Here is a 20,456-nt window from a genome sequence, read left to right as displayed (position 1 = left end):
AATAGGGAGGAGGTCAGAGCACTGGCAGTGTGGTGCCAGGACAACAACCTCTCCCTCAATGTGAGCAAGACAAAGGAGCTGATCGTGGACTATATGAAAAGGCGGGCCACTACATCAACGGGGCTGTAGTGGAGCGGGACGAGAGTTTTAAGTTCCTTGGTGTCCACATCACCAATTAACTATCATGGTCCAAACATACCAAGACAGTCGTGAAGAGAGCACGACAAAACCTTTTCCCCGTCAGGAGATTTGACATGGGTCCCCAGATCCTCAAAAGGTTCTACAGTTGCACCATCGGGAGCATCCTGACCGGTTGCATCACTGCCTGGTATGACAACTGCTCAGCATCTGACCACAGAGGGTAGTGCGAACGGCCCAGTACATCACTGGGGCCAAGCTTTCTGCCATCCAGGACCTATATAATAGGCGGTGTCAGAGGAAAGCCCATAAAATTGTCAGAGATTCCAGTCACCCACGTTATAGACTGTTTTCTCTGCTACCGCACGGCAAACGGTACCAGAGCACCAAGTCTAGGACCAAAAGGCTCCTCAACAGCTTTTACCAGCTTCTATAAGCTTCTGCCAGCTTCATTTAGACTGCTGAACAATTCATAAAATCGCCACCGGACAATTTGCATTGGCCCCCTCCTCCCTTTTGTACACTCGCTGTTTGTTTGTTACCTATACATAGTCCCTTCTCCCCCACCTACATGTACAGATGACCTCAACTAGCCTGTACCCCTGCACACTGACTCGGTACCGGTGCCCCCTGTATATAGCCTCGTTATGGTTATTCTTATTGTGTTACTTTTATTAGTACTTTTTGTTTTAGTCTACTTGGTAAACATTTTATTCTTCTTGAACTGCATTGTTGGTTAAGGGCTTGTAAGTAAGCATTTCACGATAAAGTACACTTGTTGTATTTGGTGCATGTGACAAATAAAATATGATCTGATTTGATTTGATTTGAAGGACATGTGGATAAACAGGTTGATGTCAAGCCATGCATTTTATTTTTCTAAAGTCTTGTGGAATGTCGGCCGAGATTGAACAGCACACATTGGCTGCTACTGTTGGCTGAATGTTAGAACAGCTATTTCCATGTTAAAATGTTATGGGATTAATTTTCTCCATTGTTTTTGATGATGGCTGTCATCTATCCCCCCTAAGGGCAAAACGTGTAGAAGTGAAGAAAATGTATTAATTTTGAAGGAATTGGAGGAAATTAATTAATTAATTTTCTTCTCCGCCGATGGCAAAATGTGTAGAATTGTAACTAGATTACTTTAAAACAGCAACCTATTCTCTACACCCCATGGCAAAATGTGTAGAACTGCACAAAAATGAACTCTAAAATGTAAAAATATCTCTGCTGTCAAGAGGGGGGTTACTAAAATGTTTTGCTTGCAATGTGGTGGAGGGGTGTATATGGGTATACAGACCCCTGAGCAACTGCAGCCCCTCATGATGAGTTCAGATGTTTTGTGACCCCCACCCCCATCAATGTTACCCACCCCGATCTACAGCTACTCCTTCAAATATCGGCAGTCTGACAGGTGATAATAGGCAGAAACAGAGAGCAAAGTTACAGCCTGGTCTCATAAACTAGAGACGCCAACATAGTAAATGTAAATCTGGGACAATCAAATTAGTATGATTTGCTACGTTTGGTATGGTTACATAAGACAGAAGGTTACTTGAGGAAAAAAAGAACCGACCATGACAAGACTGACCCCATCTCAAAGCAACCCTCATTATTCAAAAAATAAAGGAAATCATTCGTAGCATAATGTAGTACCAATTACCAAGTTTATTGAAATGTAGGCCTAATTAGAATGTATATAACGTTACCCCAAGTATTTAAAGTGGAGCAATGGGAGGGTCTTGGTGTTGATAGGCGGGTTGGCAGCGGGCCGCATTTTTAGAGTCGTTTCCCTTTGCTCTTTCTGAAATCGATGTGGATAGAATAATCCCCGAGCTGTGGGAAAAAGTGTATTCCGGGAGTTTGTCCGTCTCTACAGAAGCAGCCCGCGTTCTAAACGCACTTTGGACTCGGTCTCTGTGCATGGAGCTCTGTGGCTGTCCACACATCGAATAGGATAGGAAAGAGGTTGAGTGAGAGAAGGCGAGTGAAAGCGAGAGAGAGAGAGAGAGGGGGGGGGAAATAATCAGGAAGAACTCTCAGCGCACCTTTTAGTTCTCCAATATGCAGATTTGCTGATAAAACATCAGTTATCTGTTCATCTCATACAGGTCGTGGAAAACTGCGAGTGCATGGGAATCTTTAACTCGTTTTTTCTTCACCGGGGTATCTCGCCTTGATTTCGTATAAAACCCAGCACGAATGTGAGCTGTAATACCAGGCTACTGACGGCTCTAGCGGCTCCTTATTGGCATTTTCACGTCTAGGCTACTACAACTACTATTGCTGTCTTCTGCCTGTGGATTTGACCGTTATATATTGTGAAAGGTATGATTCTGCTTATATTGTTATCATTAACATATAACAAATTGTGTATTTTTCTGGCACAATCTAGTTACAGCAAGTTTAGTCCACTCGATAGAGCTGTGAGATACAGTGTGGCCGCATGTCTTGGCTATCCTAAATTCTGTACAGATTATTATATGTTATACGGATCTACTGGGATTAGTCGACCATTCTGTCTGAGATTAAAATGGTAAAGCCTTGGATATTTATATTGAGTCTATTTTAGCTTTTCAGAATGTCTCAATATGTAGGAATTGGGTTTCATTCTTGCGCTTCCTTGCTTGCCTTCCTGCCACAGCAAGACCTGGTCGTTTGCCCATGTTTCCAAATATGCACTTGGAAGTTGTGTACAACGTGCCTAAACCCGCATAAATTGATCCATGTCGGCAATAGCATGCCTAGGCTATCCTACACGCGGTATATTTGCGCTACTCCGGAGTTATTCATTGCGCCAAAATGCATTCACGTAGCCCTATGCGGGTTATTTGTGCAGGTTGTGCTGTCGCATTGGATTTCCAATATGCGGATTCCAACTATGGATTAGGGAATAGGAGGTTTATATTGAATGAGCACGTTCTGTAAACCTAGTCATTAATACATCAACTGATGATACCGTCGAAAACAATAGAAATCACACAACAGTCCATACAAGTAACCTTCCAATAGTAAATCTGGCTAGAATTATATGCTTCCAAACTGGTAAGGATGCTCTAAAGGCGGCACCAAATTGTGTAGGCTACTGCCGTGACCATACCTTCATCATTTCTTTCTATACTTGGCATAGTTTACTAGACTGATATACCAGACCTACATTATTAGTTGCTATCTTATTGATTTCTTATTCAAGTTCATTTTATTATAAGCACAATTAATCGCTATAATTCCACTATAATTCACCACAATTTTCCTAGGGAAAATATGGTATACATTTAAGTGCTATGGTCAATTAGTCCAATATAATCTTTCCTAGATGTTTGCGCGTCTGCTTCCTTTCTGACTACATTGAAGGTGAGTAGTCCAGCACGGTTAGTGTTGCTTCCCTCCGGCTTCACTGGATGCTTTCTGTACCCGCCGTATCTCGGCGCATAGCAGGCTATACACGCTCAAGGTCTCCTCTCTTCCCTCTTATTTCAAAGGTCGGGGAACCGTCCCTACTCTTTACTAGTCTTAAACGTATACATGCTTTATCTCCTGCTCTAAGGATAATGAATAACTTGATATTGTCACCTATTGCTGGTGATTATAGAGCATTGTAAAATATTCTGGATGCTAATTGTTCATAAAATGCTATGCACGTGACATATCTGCGTAATGTTCACCACAGTACCAACTACCAAGCATATGAAATATGTGAAAAGTTATTATCCCTGCAGACAATCAGTTAAAATGTATCTTCTGCTACCTCCTTTCCATCCAATCAAGTGCCAAACCTTATGGTACTATTATAGGCATTGCAGCCACTCACCAGGGGAATAATTGATATGAAATGTTTATTTAATTAAAACAATTTATTGAAACTTTTTTTAACTAGGTAAGTCAGTTAAGAACAAATTCTTATTTACAATGACGGCCTACCCCGGCCAAACCCGGAAGACGCTGGGCTAATTGTGCGCCACCCTATGGGACTCCCAATCACAGCTGGTTGTGATACAGCCTGGAATTGAACCAGGGTGTCTGTAGTGATTCCTCTAGTACTGAGATGCAGTGCCTTAGACCGCTGTGCCACTCGGGAGCCCCATGGTTATATTATATTATAATTCATGTGAATTACTACATATTGTTATTACGCTATTATTACAGTGAGAGCAAGTTGTGTTACATTTCCAGTAATTCCAACCCTGTAATCACCCCCCCCCCCCCCCCCTTGCAGGTTTAGGAAGCAGAGGAAGCTCACCACTCCAGAATCATGGGACACTTTCAGCTCTCCCCCATGCTCTCCCTTGGTCTCCGGCTTGTGGTTGTCGTAGCAATCATGTTTCTCAAATTCCAACATGTGACGGCTATGTCCTCGGACGTGGACTTGGATCAGTTTGTGTCTCCAACTGCCAGCGGCAATGTTACTGTGTGCACCACAGCAGGCACAGCATGTGAAAAAGGGGTGATTCTGCCTATCTGGGAACCTCAGAATCCCTCGTTTGGGGACAAAGTGGCACGGGCGACAGTCTATTTCGTGGCTCTGGTGTACATGTTCCTCGGAGTGTCCATCATCGCTGACCGTTTCATGGCATCCATCGAGGTCATCACCTCTCAGGAGAAAGAGATCACCATCAAGAGACCCAACGGAGAGACCACCACCACCACCGTGCGGATCTGGAACGAGACAGTGTCCAATCTCACGCTCATGGCCCTGGGTTCGAGTGCCCCTGAGATCCTACTGTCCGTCATTGAGGTTTGCGGCCACGGTTTTGATGCAGGAGCCTTGGGTCCAAGCACTATCGTGGGCAGCGCTGCCTTCAACATGTTTGTCATCATTGGCATCTGTGTGTACGTGGTGCCCGACGGGGAGGTCCGTAAGGTCAAGCACCTGCGCGTCTTCTTCGTCACAGCCACCTGGAGCATCTTCGCCTACATCTGGCTCTACCTGATACTGGCTGTCATCTCCCCCGGCATAGTGCAGGTATGGGAGGGCCTGCTCACCCTCTTCTTCTTCCCCATCTGCGTGTTGTTCGCCTGGGTCGCTGACCGACGCCTCCTCTTCTACAAGTACGTCTACAAGCGCTACCGTACCGGCAAGCAGCGAGGCATGATCATTGAAACCGAGGGTGACCGCCCGCTCCCGTCCAAAGTCGACATCGAGATGGACGGAAAGATGCTCAACTCTCACGCGGTGGACTTCCTGGACGGGCCTCTGGGGCTGGAGCTGAACATGAAGGACCTGGATGAGGAGGAGACCCGGCGCGACATGGCCAAGATCCTCAAGGAGCTGAAGCAGAAGCACCCAGATAAGGAGATGGAGCAGCTGATTGAACTGGCCAACTACCAGGTGTTGAGTTCGCAGCAGAAGAGCAGGGCCTTCTACCGCTGCCAGGCCACCAGGCTCATGACCGGCGCTGGGAACATCCTGAAGAAGCATGCAGCCGACCAGGCCCGCAAGGCCGTCAGCTTGCACGAGGTTCGCTCTGATGTGGCTGATAACGACCCCATTTCCAAGATCTACTTTGACCCCGGCTCCTACCAGTGCCTGGAGAACTGCGGCACAGTGGCAGTTAACGTGCTACGGCGAGGCGGTGACCTGACCAAGACAGTGTCGGTGGAGTTCCGTACGGAGGATGGATCAGCCAACGCGGGCTCGGACTACGAGTTCACCGAGGGGGTGGTGGTGTTCAAGCCCGGCGAGACCCAGAAGGAGATCCGTGTGGGCATCATTGATGATGACATCTTTGAGGAGGATGAGAACTTCCTGATCCACCTGAGCAACGTCAAAGTGCTGCTGGCAGAGGGAGAGGAGGTAGAGAACCCAGAGACCAATCACGTGGAGGCGGTGGCCTGTCTCGGCCTGCCTGCCACGGCAACCGTGACCATCTTTGACGACGACCACGCCGGCATCTTCACGTTCGAGGAGCCGGTGGCACACGTGAGTGAGAGTGTGGGCACCATGGAGGTGAAGGTGCTGCGTACGTCAGGGGCACGTGGGGTCGTCATGGTGCCCTACAAGACTGTGGAGGGCACGGCACGTGGAGGAGGAGAGGATTTTGAAGATACCCACGGGGTCCTGGAGTTCCAGAACGATGAAATCTTGTAAGTTCTTAAGTTATTTTAAAATATTTATTCATTTTATATGTGGGGGCTGACATTACACTGCTTATTAGTGTGCTATTATGCTTTTTTGGCCATGAACATTTTACATTTGAATGAATATTTTCAGACAAATTTCTCAAAAAGTGAGTAGGCTATTGAAATATGTTGTGTAATGTATAAATCTGAAGCCACCAATGCAGTTTATTGTCAGTCTCTCTAGTTATGCATGTGTAGGCTATGCTGATGCTGGGTTTTGTTTGTCTGTGAATGCATGTGTTGATGATGATGAGGATGGATGCTGAGTGTGTTTGTGTCATGTCGTGGTCGTGGTGCAGCGGACTGCTTGTGTGCCATGAGGAGACGTCATCAACTCCCTTTGTTTCCACTCTCCTCTCTGCTTCTTCTTTCATTCATGCATTCCTTTATTCATTCACTCATTTACTTATTGATTCATTTATCGAATGTGTGATTTCTGCTGAGTTCTCAGCATCTGTGTTTCAATCGCTCTCAGGTTTATCCATGTTGGATTGCTCCTCGTTAATTTCAGGGGCATGACCAGCCTGAACTCTATAAGCTTTGACCATTGTTGATGTATCGTGAATTAATTTCTGTTGTTATTTTGTTTCTGTATTGCCACTAATGTGGTTTCTGTACTGCATCTCAGATAACTGTGTGGATTGGATCTGGCATGTCTTGCAGATATGCCACTACAGGTATACTGTATCTCATTTAATATTAGAGAGGGTTCGTAGAAATGTCAGAGACTTGGCATTCAGGGTTGAATGATCAGGTTAGGCTCTATGCCTGTATTCACAGTTCTGAAAAGAGTGTCTCATATGTTTTAAGGTTTGGGCTAGTTAATTCCTTTATAAAAGGACAAGAGCAGCTTGTCTCTGACTCTCTATTCCCCGCTCTCTCTCCCTCTCTCCCCATACTCACCCTATTTGACATGCAGGGGACAAGTGAGACAGATGAATGAAAAGGGCTTGTTTCTAAACAGATTCAAAGCAGATGTTTAGGTTCAACTTTCCGAGGCCCATTGCACAGTTTCCATAGCGTAGCTCTCACAGCGCTGCTTAGTGGATTTTAAGAACACTTGTCTAAATGAAATGATGGAGTGTCAGAGGTAAGGTATTCTACAGCACAGGAACCAGTAGCTTACAGTCTAGACCAGCAGCAGCTCTTGGAGGAATACACTGCAGAACATCAGTTTTAATTTTCTGGACTTTTTGGAATGGAATGCTGTTAGCTGACTGCTCTAATTGTGTAATTGGGTTTTAATATGGCAATATGATATCACATAGTTTGTTTCATTTCCACAAAAAGTATACCTGTATCTACATTTGAACTTTTTATTCAATATCTTGCCACAGTATATTTCAGGGTTTGAATTTTATTCTAGCGATGTTTGGAGCAAAGGCTCCAAAGTGGGCAAGGCTCTGAGGGGGCAAGAGTACGTATCACAGTTTCATCTTCAGACGACAAGAAAGCTAAACCTCCTACCAGAGAACTGGAAATGTGTTAACCACCTCCCAACAAGCCCTTGAACACATCCAGAAAGGGGAGAGGACACTGTAACTGTAGAAAAATGAATTAGGATGCAGACAATCTGAAGTGAAGCGCCCATGGGCTGGGGGCCCGTGGACTGAGGGCTGGGGGGCTGGGGGCCCGGTGGCAGCCTCTTCTCTAACTCAGCTGCAAGCTCCCTCCACCCTTTGTGTCGCAGTCAAACCATTAGAGGAGAAGTTTCAGCTCTCTCCTCTTTCACTTGGACTTCCCATCAGAAAGCGAAGCGTAATTTGTCTCCAGAATTGGATATGAGGGCCTGAGTAGACAGCTTGAAGAGATGGGTTGGTGGAGCACTGGCTGTGATTGCAGTTTGTTTGACCAGAGGATAGATTGGGCAAATGACTGGAGGGTGGCAGGTTGGGCAAATGACTGGTGAGTGGCAGGTTGGGCAAATGACTGGTGAGTGGCAGGTTGGGCTAATGACTGGAGGGTGGCAGGTTGGGCAAATGACTGGAGGGTGGCAGGTTGGACAAATGACTGGTGAGTGGCAGGTTGGGCAAATGACTGGTGAGTGGCAGGTTGGGCAAATGACTGGAGGGTGGCAGGTTGGACAAATGACTGGTGAGTGGCAGGTTGGGCAAATGACTGGTGAGTGGCAGGTTGGGCAAATGACTGGTGAGTGGCAGGTTGGACAAATGACTGGAGGGTGGCAGGTTGGGCAAATGACTGGAGGGTGGCAGGTTGGGCAAATGACTGGTGAGTGGCAGGTTGGGCAAATGACTGGTGAGTGGCAGGTTGGGCAAATGACTGGAGGGTGGCAGGTTGGGCAAATGACTGGAGGGTGGCAGGTTGGGCAAATGACTGGAGGGTGGCAGGTTGGACAAATGATGTGAGGATGGACAGAAATAGCGAGATAGGGAGAATCGTTGTGATTTAAAATTGTTCAACTCATTGATCTTGATGTGCTAACAGATACCTGAGGTTAACTTTCACTCTGAACCTCGCCCGGAAAGGAAAATTAAAAGACAAGTCACTTATCGAGTAGTGAGTTAGCCAAAACTGCCAAAACCGACACCCAAACCAAAGCTCTTAACTTCCTTCATGTTTCCTTATCACTTAATACGCTTACGTTTCTTACAAACATTTAACAGACATTCTTAACCCCCACCTAATAAGCTGTTACTGTTACTCAAAAACAAACACCGTGAATCATATTCCACCAGTGTGGAGCTCCACTTACATCTCATTCCACCCCTCCAGTCCACAGCCCAGAAACACGAGTACGGCATAAAGAGCCAGGTCTCAGAGGTTGCACTAACAGGAGCTGGATAGAGATCCTTATTAACAGAGATATTCCAGTTAGCGCAAACTGCCGTAGTCTCCACACCGTGCTGTTCCACTTCTTCCCTCCATCTCTCCTGTGCGAGTGCTTGTCATGTCAGAGGCGCCGTCCCCCAAAAGTTTCGTATTTAGTCAGTAATAACGCTTTTGTGTGGTTTTTCGGTTCGTGTTGCAGCCTCTCCTCTCCCCTCTGACAGGCCTGTTGTATGGGAAACAGATTCAGTTAATTAGCATGGCTAATCAACAGAGAGCCATTTGGGAGATTTTCTGTCTGTCTGTTTTAGGGTTATGCCGGTGGCAGTGGTGACACCAGTCACCAGTGCTGTTCTGTGGTTGGGTTCACAGATGGCATGGCCAGGGTGGGTCTATTAGATTGATGATTTTATGGATTATTCTATGGAACTAAATCCTCAATCCTCTTATAACTGAAAGGTGTGACTGTGTGTGGATGATACAAGATAGTTGATCTTAGATCTGTGTGTGTGTGTGTGTGTGTGTGTGTGTGTGTGTGTGTGTGTGTGTGTGTGTAAGTGTGTGTGTGTGTGTGTGTGTCTGTGTGTGTGTGAGTGAGTAAATAAATACAATTAAAGTATGTGTTATGAATCTTTCTGGCTTCCTGTGTACATTATACCTCTAATTGTGTACATTATACCTCTAGTTGTGTACATTATACCTCTAGTTGTGTACATTTTACCTCTAATTGTGTGCATTTTACCTCTAATTGTGTACATTATTCCTCTAATTGTGTACATTTTACCTCTAATTGTGTACCTTATACCTCTAATTGTGTACATTATACCTCTAATTGTGGACATTATACCTCTAGTTGTGTACATTTTACCTCTAATTGTGTACATTATTCCTCTAATTGTGTACATTTTACCTCTTGTGTACATTATACCTCTAATTGTGGACATTATACCTCTAGTTGTGTACATTTTACCTCTAATTGTGTACATTATTCCTCTAATTGTGTACATTTTACCTCTAATTGTGTACATTATACCTCTAATTGTGGACATTATACCTCTAGTTGTGTACATTTTACCTCTAATTGTGTACATTATTCCTCTAATTGTGTACATTTTACCTCTTGTGTACATTATACCTCTAATTGTGGACATTATACCTCTAGTTGTGTACATTTGACCTCTAATTGAGTACATTATACCTCTAATTGTGTACATTATACCTCTAATTGTGTACATTGTACCTCAAGTTGTGTACATTTAACCTCTGTGTACATTATACCTCTAATTGCGTACATTGTACCTCTAATTGTGGACATTATTCCTCTAATTGTGTATATTTTACCTCTAATTGTGTACATTATACCTCTAATAGTGAACATTATACCTTTAGTTGTGTACATTTTTACCTCTAATTGTGTACATTATACCTCTAATTGCGTACATTATACCTCTAATTGCGTACATTATACCTCTAATTGTGTACATTATACCTCTAATTGTGTACATTGTACGTCAAGTTGTGTACATTTTACCTCTGTGTACATTATACCTCTAATTGTGTGCATTATACCTCTAATTGTGCACATTATACCTCTAATTGTGTACATTATACCCCTAGTTTCAGGAGTGTGATTGTACAGTATGTGTGTATTCATGGGACTGACGTCATGGCTTTGTGGTCACCCTGGGCTGTTTACATGCAACATTGCTGCTGTCACCCTGCTAGATGTTTTATTTTATTAAGGTCCACATTAGCCAACGGCCACGACGACAGCTAGTCTTACTGGGGTCCGACACATAACGAAAATACATGACAAAATACTTTACAATTTATATGAATCTAAAGAGGCGTTGTGCCGTGAGGTGTTGTTTTATCTGTTTTTTTAAACCAGGTTTGCTGTTCACTTGCGCAATATGAGATGGAAGGGAGTTCCATGCCATCATGACTTGTTCTGGACCTGGGGACTGTGAAAAGACCCCTGGTCGCATGCCTGGTGGGGTATATGTGTGTGTCTGAGCTGTGTGTAAGTTGACTATGCAAACAATTTGGAATTTCCAACACATTAATGTTTCTTATAAGAAGAAGAAGTGATGCAGTCAGTCTCTCCTCAGCTCTTAGCCAAGAGAGACTGGTATGCATAGTATTGATATTAGCCCTCTGATTACAGTGGCGTCTCACTGTAAGACGTGTGGCTCTATTCTGGGCCAGCTGCAGCTTAACTAGGTCCTTCTTTGCAGCACTTGACCATATGACTGGAAAATAATCAAGATAAGATCAAACTAGAGCCTGCAGGACTTGCTTTGTGGAGTGTGGTGTCAAAAAAGCAGAGCATCTCTTTATTCCGCACCGACCTCTCTCCATCTTTAAAACCATTGAATCTATATGTTTTGACCATGACAGTTTACAATCTAAGGTAACACCAAGTAATTTAGTCTCCTCAACTTGTTCAACAGCCACACCATTCATTACCAAACTTTGTCAAACTTTCTCAACCTCCACCATGTTTCCTTCCATACTGAGTGAACTTGGAGGACAGAGATGTGGTTTTTTGCTTTGTCATTTTGTCCTGGTTTTTTGGTGGTGCAGTGAGGCAGCACAGCCAGGTCAGTAGAAGAGAGAAGATTAAGAGGGTCAGTCGTTTGACAGAGAGAGAGAGAGAGAGAGAGAGGGAGAGAGAGAGAACGTGGAGAAGGAGGAGACATTAGAGTCTGAGAAAAAGGGAGAGGGGGAGATAGAGGGGAGATCGACAGAGACATAGAGACAGATAAAGGGGAGATAGACAGAGACATAGAGACAGATAAAGGGGAGATCGACAGAGACATAGAGACAGATAAAGGGGAGCTAGACAGAGACATAGAGACAGATAAAGGGGAGATAGACAGAGACATAGAGAGAGACAGATAAAGGGGAGATAGACAGAGACATAGAGAGAGACAGATACAGGGGAGATAGACAGAGACATAGAGAGAGACAGATAAAGGGGAGATAGACAGAGACATAGAGGGAGACAGATAGAGAGTGAAAGAGAAATAGAGAGACAGATAAAGGGGAGATAGACAGAGAGAGATAAAGGGGAGATACATAGAGAGAGACAGATAAAGGGGAGATAGACAGATAAAGGGGAGATAGACAGAGACATAGAGAGAGACAGATAAAGGGGAGATAGACAGAGAGAGACATATAAAGGGGAGATAGACAGAGACATAGAGAGAGACAGATAGAGAGTGAAAGAGAAATAGAGAGACAGATAAAGGGGAGATAAACAGAGACATAGAGAGAGACAGATCATGGGGAGATAGACAGAGAGAGATAAAGGGGAGATAGACAGAGACATAGAGAGAGACAGATAAAGGGGAGATAGACAGAGACAGAGAGAGACAGATAAAGGGGAGATAGACAGAGACAGATAAAGGGGAGATAGACAGAGACATAGAGAAAGACAGATAAAGGGGAGATAGACAGAGACATAGAGAGAGACAGATAAAGGGGAGATAGACAGAGACATAGAGAGAGACAGATAAAGAGAGTGAAAGAGAAATAGACTGAGTTAGTAAGTAGACTAGACTAGAGGCTGAAAGCTGAAACAAAGCAGTTGGCATGGATATCAGGCAGGTCTTTGTAGAGGATTAGTGGCTGTTTGGGGTATTTTCACTGAGCTGCCAGTGGACAGATTATAATAACTTGGAGTCTTCTGAGACCTGCTGCATCTTTTCCACTGCTCACATCTTAGACTGCTGACACAGCACAGTCACTCTAATGACATGGTTGATGCAACGGCCACACACACACACACACAAATATTCTCTATCTCTTTTGCATCTCTCTCTCTCTCTCTCTCTCTCTCTCTCTCTCATACACAATTAACTGTACATACACACTTCTCAATCCAGTTGTCATGTTATGATCAACTAACACTCAAGCGTCAACACATACAGTATGCATACTTATTGGAATATGTGAGCACTTAACATCATAGACATGAATGCACTCATACACAACGCACACACGGACACACACACACTTTTACAAAGTCAAAGTTTTTTTTTTTTACTTCCAAACTTCAATCCACTTGTCATGTAACCATTATCCCTGGACATGTTTATTTGACCTTTATTTAACTAGGCAAGTCAGTTAAGAACAAATTATTATTTTCAATGACGGCCTAGGAACAGTGGGTTAAACTACCTGTTCAGGAGCAGAACAACAGATGACCTTGTCAGCTCAGGGATTTGAACTTGCAACCTTTCGGTTACTAGTCCAACACTCTAACCACTAGGCTAATGTAACCATTATCCCTGAATGGTCAGTAAGTGGCCTCTTATTCCAAAGTGGAACTTTTAAGTGTTCGTGGATTTTATCCTGCTTTTACCAACTTTTTTTCTGCCTGGATTAAAATGACAGGCTCAGGGGCTCCATCCTGACTCCACAGACTCCACTGCTCTCTCTCTCCCCTCCTGGGCACTTATCTCCACTAAGGTGGCTCAGAAGTGACACTTTTTACTGTGAGTTGGGATGGGATAAGTCATGACTTCCTGAGAAAGAGAGAAAATAGTTTTGAGTGATTCCTCTAATATTCAGCACACGCCTAGAACACTCCCCTACTGTAGAACTCACCTCGTGGAGACAGTGTGATGACGATGATGTCTAGTACTGTCTGTCCCATACACATTCATAAAATATCTCAGACTTGGAGTGCTGATCTAGGATCAGATCCCATCTGTTTATGTAATCTTATTCTAAAAGGCTAAACAGATCCTATATCAGCTCTCCTACTTTGAGACTCTTTGTGAATAAATGCCCTGGATTGAAGGGTTTTGAAAGGGAGGGGGACACAGATAATCTTTGATAAAAATGTTACTTCATTCCCCCACCTTCACAGTTAAGTGGGTTTTATAAATGGTTATGAGCCTTCTAATGCACTTATTTTTATATTCATTCTTGGGAAGACAGTGCCATGGTTCTATAGAAGGCCATTTATCCACATTAGTCAATGGGAATAGAGTGCTGTAGAGTGTGCAAATGTTTGTGTGTGTGTGTGCGTCTGTGCGACTGTTTGTGTGTGAGACTGTGCATGTGTGTACAAGTAATGTTTGTCTGTTTATGAGAGCACATTATCACGTTTGTTTGTAGTGTACGGTGTGTTTGTGTGTGTCTTTGTTTGATGTACAGTCCAAGTCAAAAGTTTGAACACAGCTACTCATTCATTGTAGCATAATAGTGAAGACATCCAACTATGAAATAACACATATGGAATCATGTAGTAGCCAAAAAAGTGTTAAACAAATCAATTTGAGATTCTTCAAAGTATCCACCCTTTGCCTTGACAGATTTGCACACTCTTGGCATTCTCTCAACCAGCTTTATGAGATAGTAACCTGGAATGCTTTCAATATGTGTTATTTCATAGTTTTGATGTCTTCACTATTATTCTACAATGTAGAAAATAGTAAAAATAAAGAAAAACCCTTGAATGAGTAGATGTGTCCAAACTTTTAACTGGTACTGAATGAATTCACTTCAGCCAGTAAAGACACCTGCCACCGATGCAAAACAAGCCCACAGCTTAGCTCATTATTCTATTAGTGGAGTGCTGAGGGTAACCACAGCGACTGCGTTTGCAGTATGTGGTCAAGTGTTTCGTCTGTAGTAAAGTGAAACCATTTCATGCTTAGATGGGCCTTTTATGTGACTGCATTTTCAACCTTCTCAGACACAGAGAGAGTGAGAGGGAGAGAGTGGGAGAGAGAGTGGGAGGGAGAGAGACCTAAAAAGTCCCCCTCTTAAATCCAGAATGTTGGGCAGGGGCTTAGCACAGACACAGAGGCAGCATTATGGCACAGCTCCAAAATCAGAACATGGCTTCTCTTCCTCACCCTGCCGACTGCCGCCCGGCAAGAATGAGCTCCTCTCTGTTTACATACACCGCATATCTGGAATACATTTGGAAGAGGAACGTTCCAAAAAAGGCTTTGAGACGTCCTTTGTGTGATGCCAAAGGAGGATTTAGATTTAGGAGTTGTTTTAGATGCCAAAGGAGGATTCTGCTGTTTTCTCTCTCTCGCTCCTTCTATCTCTCTCTATCGCTCCCTCGTTATCACTCCCTTCATCTCTATGGATAGTCTCTTACTTCTTGTTGTCAGTATGTCTCCTATCATCTGTGTGAGCCTGGCATGTGAATTAGAATGTGCAACTACAATATAAGTGTGTTCACACACCCACTGGATTGTCTGAAACCTGGAGCCTCATTGTAGGCTTAAGGTATATCTCTACTTGATATCTCTACCTGATATTCTCTGGAGTTCCTCTGATACATCCACCGTTGATATCTCTACCTGATATTCTCTGGAGTTCCTCTGATACATCCACCGTTGATATCTCCTCTACGTGCCTCTGCTCAGTGTCCTGTGGCTCAGCTCCGTGACACCTTAATCTCAGACCGTCCGTGTCTGGTCCACTCTCATCTCTAGAAACAGCCACCTGGATTGCAAGGCATCATGGGAATAACGCGCGGTCCCTGTCGGATCTTTTCTACCAGTCCTCTTTTATCTCACCGAAACACACGGAGGGCCTTTTCATATGCGGTCGTGCCCGACGTGGCGTTACAGCCCGACGGGGCGTTACAGGTATGAATAATGATAGGGGGTAGGAATGTATTACCCTCAGCCATACTGAACCCGTCCCTAACGTTACCCAGTAACCCCTGCTCTGTAATATTTACCCCAGTAGCTCCGCAGTGGAACAGATAACACATGACCGCTCCAGCACTGTGAGTGTGCTGCTGATATCACGCAACAGGTAAATTATACACTTGCTTCATGTCAATGCCGTCCTCAGGCATTTGGTCCCGGTCCCTGGTTTGCCCGATTAGGAATATGGATAGCCCAATAGGTATTACGTCTCACTGGGCAAAGACGTCAGTTCAACATCTAGTTTTGATTTACGTTTGGTTGAGTTGTCAACTAATGTGAATTCAACTTTAAATGAAGAAAAAAAATGTCACCACCCACTGGACACACACTGGTTGAATCAACGTTGTTTCCACGTAATTTAATGAAATTACAATGAACCAACGTGGAATAGACGTTATATTGACGTCTGTACCTAGTGGGCATGTATTTAGGTTAAAAGTTGGGTGAAAGTGGCCTCTGGAGTGGCGCAGTTGTCTAAGGCACTGCATCACAGTGCTAGCTGTGCCACTAGAGATCCTGGTTTGAGTCCAGGCCCATGGGGCGATGAAAAAATGGCCCAGCGTTGTCCAGGTTAGGGGAGGGTTTGGCCGACAGGGATGTTCTTGTCACATCACTCACTAGTGACTCCTGTGGCGGGCTGGGCGCAGTGCATGCTAGTTGTTTTGGACCCGGAAGCGCTTCCGGGTTAAGTGGGCATTGTGTCAAGAAGCAGTGCGACTGGGCTGCGTTTTAAGGATGCACGCCTCTCCCGAGTCCGTACGGGAGTTGCAGCGATGAGACAAGACTGTAACTACCAATTGGATACCACAAAATTGGGGAGAAAAGGGGGCATTTAAAAAAAATATTTTTTAAATACAATAAAAAAGTTGGGTGAAGAAAATCTGAAATGCCCTTATCTTGATGACTATGTCATCACATAGATGTTTCTGGTTTAAATTAAATAATGTTTTGCCCAGTGGGTTTGGCTTCCTGATGGGGAATACTATGACAGGATTTCACCAACAGGAATAAGATGGTGGCATTTTCAATACTGTCATACATCAGAGATGGTGTGTTTTCAATCCGGTCATACATCAGAGATGGTGTTGTTTTCAATCCGGTCATACATCAGAGATGGTGTGTTTTCAATACTGTCATACATCAGAGATGGTGTTGTTTTCAATCCAGTCATACATCAGAGATGGTGTGTTTTCAATACTGTCATACATCAGAGATGGTGTTGTTTTCAATCCTGTCATACATCAGAGAGGGTGTTGTTTTCAATCCTGTCATACATCAGAGATGGTGTTGTTTTCAATACTGTCATACATCAGAGATGGTGTTGTTTTCAATCCGGTCATACATCAGAGATGGTGTGTTTTCAATACTGTCATACATCAGAGATGGTGTTGTTTTCAATCCTGTCATTCATCAGAGATGGTGTTGTTTTCAATCCAGTCATACATCAGAGATGGTGTTGTTTTCAATCCGGTCATACATCAGAGATGGTGTGTTTTCAATACTGTCATACATCAGAGATGGTGTTGTTTTCAATCCTGTCATACATCAGAGATGGTGTTGTTTTCAATACTGTCATACATCAGAGATGGTGTTGTTTTCAATCCGGTCATACATCAGAGATGGTGTTGTTTTCAATCCAGTCATACATCAGAGATGGTGTTGTTTTCAATCCGGTCATACATCAGAGATGGTGTGTTTTCAATACTGTCATACATCAGAGGTGGTGTTGTTTTCAATCCGGTCATACATCAGAGATGGTGTGTTTTCAATACTGTCATACATCAGAGATGGTGTTGTTTTCAATCCTGTCATACATCAGAGATGGTGTGTTTTCAATACTGTCATACATCAGAGATGGTGTTGTTTTCAGGCCTGTCATACATCAGAGGTGGTGTTGTTTTCAATCCTGTCATACATCAGAGATGGTGTGTTTTCAATCCTGTCATACATCAGAGATGGTGTTGTTTTCAATCCTGTCATACATCAGAGATGGTGTGTTTTCAATCCGGTCATACATCAGAGATGGTGTTGTTTTCAATACTGTCATACATCAGAGATGGTGTGTTTTCAATCCGGTCATACATCAGAGATGGTGTGTTTTCAATACTGTCTTACATCAGAGATGGTGTTGTTTTCAGGCCTGTCATACATCAGAGATGGTGTGTTTTCAATCCGGTCATACATCAGAGATGGTGTTGTTTTCAATCCGGTCATACATCAGAGGTGGTGTTGTTTTCAATCCGGTCATACATCAGAGATGGTGTGTTTTCCATCCTGTCTTACATCAGAGATGGTGTTGTTTTCAATCCGGTCATACATCAGAGATGGTGTGTTTTCAATCCTGTCTTACATCAGAGATGGTGTTGTTTTCAATCCTGTCATACATCAGAGATGGTGTTGTTTTCAATCCTGTCATACATCAGAGAGGGTGTTGTTTTCAATCCTGTCATACATCAGAGATGGTGTTGTTTTCAATACTGTCATACATCAGAGATGGTGTTGTTTTCAATCCGGTCATACATCAGAGATGGTGTGTTTTCAATACTGTCATACATCAGAGATGGTGTTGTTTTCAATCCTGTCATTCATCAGAGATGGTGTTGTTTTCAATCCAGTCATACATCAGAGATGGTGTTGTTTTCAATCCGGTCATACATCAGAGATGGTGTGTTTTCAATACTGTCATACATCAGAGATGGTGTTGTTTTCAATCCTGTCATACATCAGAGATGGTGTTGTTTTCAATACTGTCATACATCAGAGATGGTGTTGTTTTCAATCCGGTCATACATCAGAGATGGTGTTGTTTTCAATCCAGTCATACATCAGAGATGGTGTTGTTTTCAATCCGGTCATACATCAGAGATGGTGTGTTTTCAATACTGTCATACATCAGAGGTGGTGTTGTTTTCAATCCGGTCATACATCAGAGATGGTGTGTTTTCAATACTGTCATACATCAGAGATGGTGTTGTTTTCAATCCTGTCATACATCAGAGATGGTGTGTTTTCAATACTGTCATACATCAGAGATGGTGTTGTTTTCAGGCCTGTCATACATCAGAGGTGGTGTTGTTTTCAATCCTGTCATACATCAGAGATGGTGTGTTTTCAATCCTGTCATACATCAGAGATGGTGTTGTTTTCAATCCTGTCATACATCAGAGATGGTGTGTTTTCAATCCGGTCATACATCAGAGATGGTGTTGTTTTCAATACTGTCATACATCAGAGATGGTGTGTTTTCAATCCGGTCATACATCAGAGATGGTGTGTTTTCAATACTGTCTTACATCAGAGATGGTGTTGTTTTCAGGCCTGTCATACATCAGAGATGGTGTGTTTTCAATCCGGTCATACATCAGAGATGGTGTTGTTTTCAATCCGGTCATACATCAGAGGTGGTGTTGTTTTCAATCCGGTCATACATCAGAGATGGTGTGTTTTCCATCCTGTCTTACATCAGAGATGGTGTTGTTTTCAATCCGGTCATACATCAGAGATGGTGTGTTTTCAATCCTGTCTTACATCAGAGATGGTGTTGTTTTCAATCCTGTCATACATCAGAGATGATGTTGTTTTCAATCCTGTCATACATCAGAGATGGTGTGTTTTCAATCCGGTCATACATCAGAGATGGTGTTGTTTTCAATCCGGTCATACATCAGAGATGGTGTGTTTTCAATACTGTCTTACATCAGAGATGGTGTTGTTTTCAGGCCTGTCATACATCAGAGATGGTGTGTTTTCAATCCGGTCATACATCAGAGATGGTGTTGTTTTCAATCCGGTCATACATCAGAGGTGGTGTTGTTTTCAATCCGGTCATACATCAGAGATGGTGTGTTTTCCATCCTGTCTTACATCAGAGATGGTGTTGTTTTCAATCCGGTCATACATCAGAGATGGTGTGTTTTCAATCCTGTCTTACATCAGAGATGGTGTTGTTTTCAATCCTGTCATACATCAGAGATGGTGTTGTTTTCAATCCTGTCATACATCAGAGATGGTGTGTTTTCAATCCGGTCATACATCAGAGATGGTGTTGTTTTCAATCCGGTCATACATCAGAGATGGTGTGTTTTCAAACCTGTCATACATCAGAGGTGGTGTTGTTTTCTGGCCTGTCATACATCAGAGATGGTGTTGTTTTCAATCCTGTCATACATCAGAGATGGTGTTGTTTTCAATCCGGTCATACATCAGAGATGGTGTTGTTTTCAATCCTGTCATACATCAGAGGTGGTGTTGTTTTCAGGCCTGTCATACATCAGAGATGGTGTGTTTTCAATCCTGTCATACATCAGAGGTGGTGTTGTTTTCTGGCCTGTCATACATCAGAGGTGGTGTTGTTTTCAGGCCTGTCATACATCAGAGATGGTGTTGTTTTCAGGCCTGTCATACATCAGGGATGGTGTTGTTTTCAGGCCTGTCATACATCAGAGATGGTGTTGTTTTCAGGCCTGTCATACATCAGAGATGGTGTTGTTTTCAATCCGGTCATACATCAGAGATGGTGTTGTTTTCAACCTGTCATACATCAGAGATGGTGTTGTTTTCAATCCGGTCATACATCAGAGATGGTGTGTTTTCAAACCTGTCATACATCAGAGGTGGTGTTGTTTTCTGGCCTGTCATACATCAGAGATGGTGTTGTTTTCAATCCTGTCATACATCAGAGATGGTGTTGTTTTCAATCCGGTCATACATCAGAGATGG

General features: G+C 43.5%; 1 protein-coding gene across 2 annotated transcripts in view; it reads left to right on the top strand.

The window, feature by feature from the left end:
- Nucleotides 1-1,882: 1,882 nt before the first annotated feature.
- Nucleotides 1,883-20,456, top strand: part of slc8a1b (solute carrier family 8 member 1b) — a 239,491-nt gene continuing 220,917 nt past the window's right edge. For both annotated transcript variants that reach the window (XM_036986620.2, XM_036986617.2), the window contains exons 1-2: nucleotides 1,883-2,469; nucleotides 4,358-6,225. In XM_036986620.2, coding sequence (XP_036842515.2) covers nucleotides 4,394-6,225 — 1,832 coding nt within the window. In that variant the 5' untranslated portion in view covers nucleotides 1,883-2,469; nucleotides 4,358-4,393. The remainder of the gene's footprint in view (nucleotides 2,470-4,357; nucleotides 6,226-20,456) is intronic.

The sequence above is a fragment of the Oncorhynchus mykiss genome, chromosome 1 (assembly GCF_057628025.1).
Source record: "Oncorhynchus mykiss isolate SJ-2025 chromosome 1, ASM5762802v1, whole genome shotgun sequence".
In the NCBI taxonomy this organism is placed as follows: Eukaryota; Metazoa; Chordata; class Actinopteri; order Salmoniformes; family Salmonidae; genus Oncorhynchus; species Oncorhynchus mykiss.
The sequence above is the reverse complement of the archived record's forward strand: the minus strand, read 5'-3'. Positions and strand labels throughout refer to the sequence as shown.